Source organism: Mytilus edulis, chromosome 3, assembly GCF_963676685.1.
Source record: "Mytilus edulis chromosome 3, xbMytEdul2.2, whole genome shotgun sequence".
NCBI lineage: Eukaryota > Metazoa > Mollusca > Bivalvia > Mytilida > Mytilidae > Mytilus > Mytilus edulis.
The window spans coordinates 9737988-9750542 of NC_092346.1; the positions used below are offsets into that span (position 1 = coordinate 9737988).

Genomic DNA, 12555 nt, shown 5'->3' on the forward strand with positions numbered 1-12555 from the left:
AGTATAGCTACCTTCTAATTTCAGTGCAGTAAAAATATGCATGTGTAAGAAAGGAATTGGGTATTAAATGTTTAAGCTAAATCCGTTTTGGGATTCTTTTTTTTTATGAAATGCCAAAGGAGATTACATGAAAACCACTTTCAGAGTCTTACAAAGACCAATGACAAATACATGCAGTATATAGAAGTGATTAAGCATTAAACATATTTTACTATGCAAAAACTATAATAATAACTATGATACATATACTAGTCTTTAATATTGCTTTAATGTTTATTTTGTTCATTTGCTTTCAATAAGTCTTGAGTACATTAAAGTGGCTAACAAAGTTGATAAAGACAAATAAGCACAAATGCACAATAAAACCCTAAAGAGTTACAACAAGTTGAACACATTGTGTTATGCTAAAACACTTGTTATTCAAAGAATTGCAAACATGAGGGAAGTCTGACAGAACTGAAAAGCATTCACATCACAACTCATGACTGTCAATAGCTGACAAAATATAATCCCTCCATGAAGTAGTACCTGAGAAATGTGTGATGATAAATATTTATTGAATGAACAGATGGACTGGGTAAATGCAATATAGGGGTCAATTCAGTAAAAGATCTCCCATGGACTTCAAATCAAACCTTTTCCTTAAATCAATTTTATATTTGTTCTACGTGTATAAATCAGGATCTTTCATACAGTGTTAATCATTCATTAAAGTACATATGTAGACTAATAATGTAGTCCCATCTTTTGAGCATATTGTACATCTCAGATTTATAAGTAACTTCCCCATATTATTTTATCTTTTTGAGAATGTTTCCATAGCTTGAAAAAGCTTATATTTTCTTACAATTTCTTTTTTTTAATGTTGTGCCATAAACAGAAATAATAGCTATAAAATCACCAAATTAAGAAGATGTGTGTTGTGGCAATATTTGTCACTTCAATTGTAATAGAAATGAAAATATGAACAGATTGTCTAATATTGTATTACAGATAGCTACAAGCAATAACTAAAGCCAACAAATTTAATCAAAAGTTTATGCATATATATATGATGTTTTAAGTTTGTTCGCTTGTCGTGTTTTGGAACTTTTCTATTTATAAATCTTTTACATGTATAATTATAAGCCATCTGTGAAAGTATTATAAAATCTTTGTTATTTTTTAATAGTTTTTGAGAACTCAAACTTGTCAATGAAAAATCAAGAGGAACATTTTCATGCCAAAATTCCAATGGCTAATATCTCAAAACAAGCACATTGACAGACCTATATTTTTGTTTTGCTCTTCTGGTTCCTTTAATACTCCCTTATCAATATATACCAGTGTTATGAAAAGCTTGTTATTTTGAAACTGAGTAGCCAATCTCCTTTAAAAAAAAACCCTTAAAATAAGAATCTCTTTACTAAATATAAACTCAACAACAATCAAAGAATTTCATGGACTATAAAAATAAGCAAATACATTGAAATAAAAATATCACATATTCACATAAATACAATAAGTAGAAAAATACTATTATGCTCAGTATAACTGAGAGAACGTATGTGTTTTAAACACAGTCGTTAAATAAGAAAAAAGACAGAGAGACAAGGTGCAGTGTCATTTTTTCCATGTTTAAAAATAGTTATCAACCACTTTTGCATTTAATGTACCACATGCATGTCACAATGTACACCACTACAGTTTGTTCAGGTATTACACATCTTGAAATATTGAATAAATAAATTATAGAAATGGATACAACATATAAACATGGCAATTCCAATCTGAACACATCCTATAAAGACAATTTAATTGTTCAGCTGTGGGACAAATATATAAGTAGATAAATCTTTGATCTTTGACTGTATCTGCTTTAGTTGGACACCAAAACATATATCATACTGAAAAAGAAAACAAAGATGTTAATTTTTTATTATTATTTTTTTTCATAAGATATGTTTGATAAATGAAATCATGTACTGGTAGATCAAGTAAGACAAGTTATTTTAGTAGGCACTTCTATCAAAATTTGATGAGTCTTGATTACATGTACCTTACAAAAGAAGCCTGAATTTTTTTCTTTCAATTTTAGCATTACATATAGTGGCAGCTGAGGGTGAAACAAACAATTCTTTTTTCTTAGAATCAAAAACAAATTATTTTTTTCTCCAAAAACTGGAAACAAACTTTTTTTTCCAAAAAAACCATAGCCCCCCCCCCCCCCCCCCCCCCACCCAGAAGATCAAATGGTTGCTGCCTTATGGAAACAATATAAAAAAAAATATTATGGTAAATAAAAAAGTTTCCTTTAAAAAAAGATGTGCTGAGAAAACATAAACTCCCCTGCCTAAGAATGACAAAAGTTTTCAATGATTCCAGAAAAAGAAACCAAAGCACTAAAAAATCTGTTTATCACCATTTCCACAGGTACATATCAGTCGACTGGCAAAAATCTCAAATGCTGTTTGTCAGTAACTTCGACATATATTCCCAGTGAAAACAATTTAAAAAAACGTTTAATAAAAAATAAATCAAAATTAAACTACATGGGGGGTCATCCGGATATTCCCACTCAGGGGCACCCAAAGGGTATCCTGTCCACAAGTACCTGTGACCATTTCACATTTTGGAACCAAAAATTTAGCTCTTTATCTATAGACATGAGTCTGTACTGTTGGGTACTAATTTCATGCCCAAGACTTGTAAATTTAATTCTGACTAGCAAGTATTTGTTTAGGAACTAATAAAATTTTGCTGTTCAGACTAACAGTGGGAAAGCATTTTGGGGTAGACTGAGACATAACATAGAAAATGTTCAGACAAGTGTCATTATCTAGTGTCATTGTCTTTGTTCATTGTTTGTAGCTCGCCTGATGACGTCGCATATAAAGAACACAAGTTTCTGAAAATCTTTGAAAAAGAAGGATAAAAATCATTAGAGAAACAGATTCCTACACTATAACTCATGTATTACGATATTTCTCCACTCTCGACAGTTAAATTTTAGTTATTTAAAGAGCTCTGCAAGCCTTGTGCTTTAAATAATAAAATTTAACTGTCTTGAGTGGAGAAATATCGTAATACACTTGTTGCAGTGTAGGAATCTATATTTCTAGCCTTTGTTGGTCTTGTATGATTTTTAATTTAGTTTCTTGTGTATAATTCGGAGTTTAGTATGACGTTCATTGTCACTGAACTAGTATACATATTTGTTAAGTGGCAAGCTAAAGGCATCCTCAGGGTGCAGGAGTTTCTCATTGCAAAGAAGACCCATTGGTGGCCTTTGGCTATTGTCTGCTCTATGGTCAGGTTGATGTCCCTTTGATAACTTTCCCATTTCCATTCTAAATTTTATTTACATCTTATAAATGAGAATATATTAAATTAAAAAATAGAATGAAGGTAACATTGATATGAGTAACACTATATACATAATATATCCTGTCAACTGAGTGTTGTGGCATTAAAAGTTATAAATGAAAATCTAAGCCATTCTTCAGGTATTAAATGGAGAATGTGTCCATGGGACACAGAAAGCGTTCCTGCTTGGATATAGTTATCAAGGGACATAACTAGAGAACTGTAAAAGTGACTCCACCCTAATTCAAATTGATCTGTGTTTTGTGGTAATGAGCATTGTGTATTTATATAAACTTAAAAACATTTGGTTGAGGCAAACTACAGTTTGAGAACAGAAAAGACAGATTCACCAATTTTTTTCAGAAAATAAAGGGCCCCAACTCAAGAATGATAATTCGAAAGTTAGGCGGTGATTAGCACCGTTTCATAATATTTTGCTGAAACATACAGACTGACAACAGCAACACTAAATGCCCACTCTGCCACAACGAGTGAATAAAAAGTAGATTATTTGAACCACAGCCATTCTTCAAGCAAAAATAGCATATATATCATTTTCCTGTTCTTACCTATATAAGTAGTAAAAGAATGATATAAGATAAAATGCTAATTTGATCCATCCTTCCCTCTGGGCTCTACTCAGCTCATCAGCATTCATGATGGATGTAGGGTCATACAACCCAGGACAACTCATCACAGGTCTGTTCATGTACCTAGAAAAAAAAACCAGGTTTACAGGTCGCTAGTTTTTAGTTTAGCATTGTTTTGCATTTGTCACTTTGAGGCCTTTATAGCTTACAATACAGTATGGTTTTGTTCATTGTGGAATACTGTATGGAGACCTATAGCAGCTAAATATGACCTTCTTCATCATTTGGTCTCTGTTTAATTGGCAACAACTTCTTTTTTTGTGTATATATTTACAAAAGCTAGTCTGAATAGTATTCCGTGCATAAGAATTTCTGCTTATAAAAACCATTAGATACTTTTCACTTTAAAAGTATGATACTAGTTCAATATTTTCATCCTGTTGTTAAAGTAAAAGCATGTTTATTTTTAATATTTATATTACAAGAAATACATTTTTGAAGTACATGTATTTGGAATACATATTACTTTCATAGGCTGACCTCTAAACAAAGTAAGAAAACTAGATTTGGAATAATTTTTTTTAAATATAGATGGAAAATCTAGGTTTTTGATTTTCATATATACATGTACAGGGTTCTCACTAAGGATTTTTATTGGCTATGGCGACTGGTGAATGATATTTGATATAATTTCAGTCTCCAAGACAAAAAAAGAGCAGTATAAATGCATTTTTGTACAAATGTATATAACTATAACTTACCTTCGAACATGATAAGCAATTAAAGGTATATTCATTATGAGTGTCCCCCATTGTTGTGCGAATACAAACAATATCGTATACAACACGTGGATTAAATACTCTGGTAGGACTAACTGTAATAGAAAATAAAACATTTTGATAAAAAATATAAAATTATATATATATTCAGTAAAATGTCAAACTAAAATGTTCTTATATTTTACTTTATGTTCAATTTAAGTTTATAATCTGAATAACAGACCAGTGTTACACTATGTACACATCTACATTTCAAGACAACAAGCTCAGTTAATAAATAATTGTTGGAAATCAGTGAAAATTTGAAGACATGTTAAAAAAGGCATTTATCTAATATCAATTATATGGTCATTTTTATGAATTTACTGTTTGCAAAAATATGAATTATTTGAAACCCCTTCTAAGGATTTTCTTAATATACCAGGCATAGATTACCCTAGCCATATTTGACACAACTTTATTCAAATTATGTGTCCTCAATGCTCTTCAACTTTGTACTTGTATTGCTAAATTGTACCTTTAAAAAGAGCAATAAGGAAACCATATATATATATAGCTAGTTATGTTGAATTTGAATCAGAAAAAGAGCTTCCAGGTTTTTAAATGTTGTGTTTACTTGATTCAGACACATGTACATAGATATGTACATTGTAAATAAGTGAGATTATATATCAATTACTGTGAATTCATTATTATTCGTTGTATACCAATTTTCGTGGTTTTCGTGGATACAGGTGAACCACGAATTCAAATGTTCAACGAATAACATATTTTCAATAGACGTTGATTAAGAGATTGGCAAAACAACGAAATCAAATATCCATGAAGATGAAAGTTTTCAGCAATCCACGAAAATTGATACCCACGAAAATAAATGAATCCACGGTATGTAACTTACAGGATTAAGGCTTCTACATTGATCTACAGGATTCTTGTAATCTGTTTTGAGTTCATCAAAAGCTATTATCTACAAAACAAAATTACATCTTTAAAAGTTTGATTTAATAAAAATGTAACACGTGTTAAAGCATTAAAGTAGTGCAATGTTTATAACAGAAAGACTCAAGAGTCAGTTAAAAAAAATAAATAATATTAGATGAGTGACCTTGCATTTTATTCTAATTTTGTCAAATGGACAGTATTGGCAATGTATTACCTGGGCAGTAAAACCTAGGTTTTCTTGTTCTGGGCAATAAATTATAATATATCGTATTTTTACGGGTGCCTAGGAAGTGCGAAACGAAATAGAAACGAAAAGAAAAAACGAAACGAAACAAAAACAAATAGGAACCAAAGAAAAGAAATGAAACGAAATAGGAATAAAATTTAAATTAAAAAAATATATTGACCAAAGAAATAGAAAAACCTTGATATTATGTAAAAATAAATGCTAATTTTAATGATTTTCCGTATATATATATCCTTTGTATTTTTGGCGTATCATGCAGTTAATTTCAACAGCTCGTATCTCAAAAATGAAAACGGTTACCCCCTTTTTTAATTTTATTTTCTGGTGTAATTTTACAAGCAGAATTCATATGTGAAATTTTAAAAAAATCTGTTGAGTAGTTTAGTTACGTACACTTCGCATTAAGCCGATTATATTTATAAATATTATTTATTGTCTAGTTTGGTACAATTTCTTTAAAAATAGAGAAAAAAACCTGTGAAATTCAGCGTAATCGTTAACAAGCCGTGGTTTAGGAACGACTTAAACATAATATATAATATTTGATTATGAACTCTACTCTATATGTTATACTAGACAGACACGTTTAGGCACGGACCATATGACTTTATTGGGGGGGGGGATTGAAAAAAGATAATCTTGCCCACATTTTTCCAATAAAAAAAAATTAGTATTTTAAGTTTTGAAGTGCCGGTAACAATCAAAGTAAATCAGTATAATTTCAATCAACGAAGTATTTTTAAAATCAATAGCAAATAATTTCAAAAGATATGTATAAAGACAATAAGGCACATACACTAGTAATACAATATTGTATATGGCTTAGTACATGTACTTTATGATCTTTTTAAGTTTTGTTTTTAAATAGATAAAAAAAAAATGAAGTGATCCGTAATTTGATTTCGTTTCTTTTCTTTTTGTTGGTTCCTATTTGGTTTGTTTTATGTTCACTTCGTTTCTTTTCTTTTCGTTTTGTTTCTTTTCGTTTTGTTTCTTTTCATTTCTATTTCGTTTCGCACTTTATAGGCACCCTATTTTTACAAAGATATGTGACATACTGATACAAATGTTTTGTAGTGTCATGGTCTTATCACTACATCTATACATTTTTTATGGTAAATATACAAGTTTGCTGATAAAGATTGAGAGTCATTTTCAGCATGTTCAGAGGATAAAGCTCAATTTCTCAAAGTATTTTTAAATGCACAGTTTTGGATACCTGGATTATTTCCTAGCTACATTCATGTGACATTAATGATATTTGAGCTTGAGTTACTCCGATGTACATGAGTACATGTAATGTATGACTAAAATAAATGCATTATGCTGTACAGTCATGTTGTCATGTAAAACTGGCAGCAGGTACAATGTATTGGGTTGAAAATTTTGAAACAACCTGCACTTGTGTTCATTCAAGCCAATCAAGGTCAATTACTATAAAAATAGGACAGAAAGTTTTTGGAATGTTTCAGGTTTCACTATTAAAGTGAAAAACATCATCTCTAATACGGCAGTTCCGGGATATGGTTTGTGGTTGAAACTGTCATGAGACTTCCATCAACAAGCGACCAAAATATAGGCATCGTCATTTCCAACACAATTGAGCAAACAGGTGAAAAAGTTTGATTTGATACTGCACAAAATATTTGTGAAAACAAAATCTAATAAGACAATGTAAGATGGTCACCCTCCCTCAGTTTTACAGGAATCAAGATTACGTACTACTACAAATGTAACTACAGAACATAATTTTTTTCTATACTACACTACAGAATGACAATTATGAAAGGGGTGGAAGCTTTAAACAGGTTGGGAACAAACCCCCTGGATGGTGATTATACCTGTATAGAGGGATAATCCTTCTTTAGACATGTTAGAGGGATAAAATTATCCCTCTATAGAGGGGTATTTTCGTTTGCACTGGATTTAAAGCATATTAGGGCAGAATGGCATTTTCTAGTTATATTGGCTATAATCTCTAGCATTATATGCATCAACATATGCACTTTACTAAAAATTGGGATAACCAGTTTTCTGCTAAAGTGACAAAACTTGCAATCTATTGTATACCTATCTGAACACCTGATCAACAACAAAAGGAATAGTTGACCTTTAAATTTCATGTTAAATCTAACAATAGAAATTCTGTTCAGTGAGGCATAAGTGAGTAGAATTTACCTGATCATCACAGCTTTCAATCATGGTGAACAATAGATTTTATATTTAGTCAGATAAGCATCAAACTGGGCATGTGCATATTAAATTAAGTACATCAATTGGTGCATCAACTGTTCCAGGTTACTGCCATAATAAGTAGAGAATGCCATTCTGCCCTATTTTGATTTAAATCCAGTCTAAACAAAAATACCCCTCTATAGAGGGATAAATTTACCCCTCTATAGAAGGATTATCCCTCTATACAGGTATAATCACCATATAGAGGGTTTGTTCCCAACCTGTTAAATAGGGCAGGGATACAGGCATGCCTTCTATTTGGTAAATGACGAACTTTTCCATAGTTCGAGAATACTCTGACGTCTAGTGGCTGTTTTGCCAGACAAGCTGGGGCTGAGTAATCTCAACTATCTTTTTCGGTGAAAGACATGAATCCAGAAATGACGTATGACCACTATTGACAGTTTAAAAAATAAATTTTCGTTGACCAAAAACTAGCTATAAATATATACTATTCTACATAATAACTAAAGTAAACATCAGTATCATCATATACATGTATAGATGGTTCTCTAAAACTGAGGATAAATGAGCACCAGGACATTTAAGAAACTTCTGAAAAGACATGAACGAAATGGTGTTGAATTGTCGTTTGGTAATTGTTCCGAAAATTATGACTTGGTGCCCAAGTGATAGCTGATTAGATTCTTGTTAACCATTGTTAACCATTATCATGGTTATACACACCAAGAATATAAATAATTTATTTATGAGGAGCGAACGTAAATGTTCTAATTGTATACAAAGCGATTATCTTAGAAACCTGATTAAACGTACATGAAATATTGCAAAAAATATAAGAACTGCTGATAAGATCAGAGCAAATATGTAACAAAATGCAGCAAATGTGAATGCCATTGCAATTTTTTTTCCTCGCCTACAATTTTTTAAACGGAAGTTTATGTATGGTAGGAAATAACCGGCTCTTTCAGGGGTAGATATGATGTTCCGGACGTGAGATATTTGTGGTGGATTACTGCCAGGCCAAAAAGACTAGAAAAGGGTCATAATTAGCTAGTTAACAATAATTTTAACTTAAGACAAATTTAAATATTTTCGATTTTTATATCTTTATCAATCAATCAATCAATCAATCAATCAATCAATCAATCAATCAATCAATCAATCAATCAATCAATCAATCAATCAATCAATCAATCAATCAATCAATCAATCAATCAATTCAATCAATCAATCAATCAATCAATGTAGGTCGGCCGACAACAATTCTCACAGCGAACCCTGTTAGTGTTAAAGTAAATGCGAGTAATTTTTCAGTTTTTTTTAATGAATCATTTATAAACGATTGATTTTTCAAAAATGTGATATTTTTTTCGAAGTTCGTTTAGAAACCATCATAAATGGGTTGGATATACATATGTGTTCTATTGGTGGCCTTCGGCTGTTGTCTGTTAATTTTCGCTTTGACACATTCCCCATTTCCATTCTCAATTTTATGATCGTTAATTAAGATAAATTTTGTGTATCGGATTCAGTAATTGCGTATGTTTTAATTTATAACTTTATTTTCTTGTATGAAGGGTTAAACCTGGGACCTAAAGATAAGAATACTCCAAGAAAAAAAGAGAGTCACGGAATCAGACAGGAAGTTTTCAGAAAATTAAACAATAAAGCTTGCAAACAGTGATTTACCTTTCGGTTTGTTATACTATTAAGTAATAGAACTGCTTACTTCGCTGCCGGTGACCATTCTGTTGTGAGAGATCTTCATGATTATGGTTAAGGCGTTTAAAATCCTTGGAAAGATCAGTATAATGGCTGTATATATGATGAAAGACTTTTCGGGCTTGCTATATTCGATGCCCATATATATGAAGAATTGTCTTGAAAAATTGATAGGAAAATACTAGAAGCCATTTGAATTTTAATAGTTATCAATCTAATTAAAAACCGATCTCTCATCGCTCCTGTTTCTGATATGTCGCGTGGGACGCGACATATCAGAAACAGGAGCGATGAGAGATCGGTTTTTAATTAGATTGAATAGTTATGATCACTGAAGATCTCAAGTTGACCAAGATGTTTTGTTTAATAGAAACTTATTTCTAGATTGACAAATTCAATCGACGGTTTTGTTATACGGTAACTATATTTGTTGTTTTAAGAAAAAGTTAGAAACACATAATTTCGGATATTTCATCGTTTCCCTGAGTGTCCTGTCTGGAAAACTCAACTTCGGAAAGTTTATAATTTTTAAAAACGAAAAATTCGAACTCCTTGGCGTTCATGATTTTGCCGGAGCCAATAAAACAGCGATTAATATAGAGTTTTGCTATTTTGCCGGAGCTGGTAAAATATCGATTTAATATAAAGTTTTGCTATTTTGCCGGGGTCGGTACAATAGCGATTTATATACAGTTTTGCTATTTTGCCGGTCTTGATTAAGATTAAAATAGAAATTTAGAAAAGAAAAAAAATAGAAACATACACTTCAATAAGAAATGTCTGTACAATTATGACTTCTTTAAACATTTTCACAAAACGTGCATATTAAAATTGATATTCTTTACTTTAATAAGAAGTCTTTTTTTTTTTAAATAATACAACATGTCTTTATAGAATATTAAAAAAAAGCATAATTATTAAAAATGATACTAGTACTTTTTTTTCTTTACTGGGAAGTCCGAAAACGCATATTAAAATACTAAAATTGATACTTTATTTTCTTTAATAGGAAGTCTAAAAAAATATATATATAATACACATAAACAACGGCTTTTTTAAGCATACGAACCCATATTAAAAAAAAATTCTGACAACCTAGATCTAAGAAAGAAATTGTTCGACATAAATAACCCAAACTGAAACTTGATATCTAACTCGAACTCTTATTCATAATGTACATCGACCACCAAGTTTAAATAGTGATGTGACCCGAACTTGAGTTCAACTCGAAATATGACTCAAACTCGAAGTTTGATATGAAGTGTAACATGAAACGAAATTCAATTCTAACTCGAACCTGGGAACAGTATATCTAATATAATCTAATGTCTAATATATATGTTCCTGCTCGAACCTATACTTGTACACGAAGAAAAGCTTGAAGGTCTTTATACACACTTATATATAATTGGTTTTGATAAACGGTCCATGCAAGTTCGATCGCGATTTGTTAGCGTAGCTAGGCAATTTTGATGTGTACGGAGAAGGTAGTCATACGGCCGGGGGTCTGGGGGCCGCTGAAGGCTCTGGGGGAAAATGGTGCAAAATCCTGCATTCTCGCAATTTCCGAGGACTTAAAATGACCTCACAGAAATCTTGCTTTCAGGAGAAACAAGTTAACATTGGAAATAAATCATCAGAGAAAAACAAAGAAACCCGTACTGTTGGGCTTATCAGTTTGTTTTTTCTTTTCTAATGTGTAGACTAGTGGGTTAAAATGGCTTGATTAGGTATATGTTATTTGTTACCTAATCATGCTGAAACCACTTTACATTAGAAAACAAACTAATTTCTAAGCCAACACTGTGCAACTTAAATGGTATTTTTCTTATTGAGAAAATACATAAATAAAAAATCGAATCAGACACATATATCTTTATGTTTTATTTTAAGAGTGAACAAGCAGTGTTTTTCAGCTTTTTTTTCTCTCAAAGTTAATTCTGAAAAAATCAATGCCCATTTCCTTTCTTTTTTTCTACTAAAGATGTCCAAAACCGTGTTTTTTTTTTCTTTCTTAGTATATGTTCAAAAGACCGAGTCCAGATAAACGATTCGTTTTCATTGTATTTTTCAACTAGGTCTTCACTCTTCTCATGGAACTAAAGAACCGTTCTGCCCGCGTTGCCGTCGAGACCGGAATACATGCAAATACATTAAGTATCTGAAAGATTCCCGGGTATCCTTGGTTTATAACATTTAATGTTTCCTGCAGCTTGTTAGGAATGTTATCAAAATATCCAGTCCATTTTGTTAACCATCTCCGAATTTCGATCTTGAAATTCGTCTTTTGTAACATGGGCATCATCTGCATTTCATGTAAGATTATGTCCCCAACAGCAGGGGCGGATCCAGACATTTTAAAAGGGGGGGGGGGTTCCTAACCCAGGAAAAAAAGGGGGGTTCCAATTACATGTCCCCATTCAAATGCATTGATCGTCCAAAAAAAGGGGGGTTCCAACCCCCGGAACACCCCCCCCCCCCCTCTGGATCCGCGCCTGAACAGCTAAAGTAAGTTGGTCAATGTTTTTTGGGATTAACTTTTGTGCGACATAACGTGGCTCTGCTGTCAGAAGTCTTGTTTTCAACTCTGCTATCAAATGATCGACGAAAGGTAGATACATGTTCAGTTTCATAAGAATGAATTGATGTCCACGGTCTCTTAAGAATGTCATATTTTATTTCATCAGTTATTTTGGAATCTTCAGAAAAGATGTCAGGGTAAGGAGGCATA

General features: G+C 31.7%; 1 protein-coding gene across 1 annotated transcript; it reads right to left on the bottom strand.

Moving 5' to 3' along the window:
* Window positions 1–252: 252 nt before the first annotated feature.
* Window positions 253–9053, bottom strand: LOC139515756 (protein cornichon homolog 1-like). The gene is made up of 5 exons (XM_071305438.1): window positions 8916–9053; window positions 5613–5681; window positions 4697–4809; window positions 3915–4058; window positions 253–1886 (listed from the first exon to the last, which is right to left on the bottom strand). The coding sequence occupies exons 1-5, from the start codon at window positions 8994–8996 to the stop codon at window positions 1859–1861; spliced, it is 435 nt and encodes a 144-aa protein (XP_071161539.1). The 5' UTR covers window positions 8997–9053; the 3' UTR covers window positions 253–1858.
* Window positions 9054–12555: the final 3502 nt, after the last annotated feature.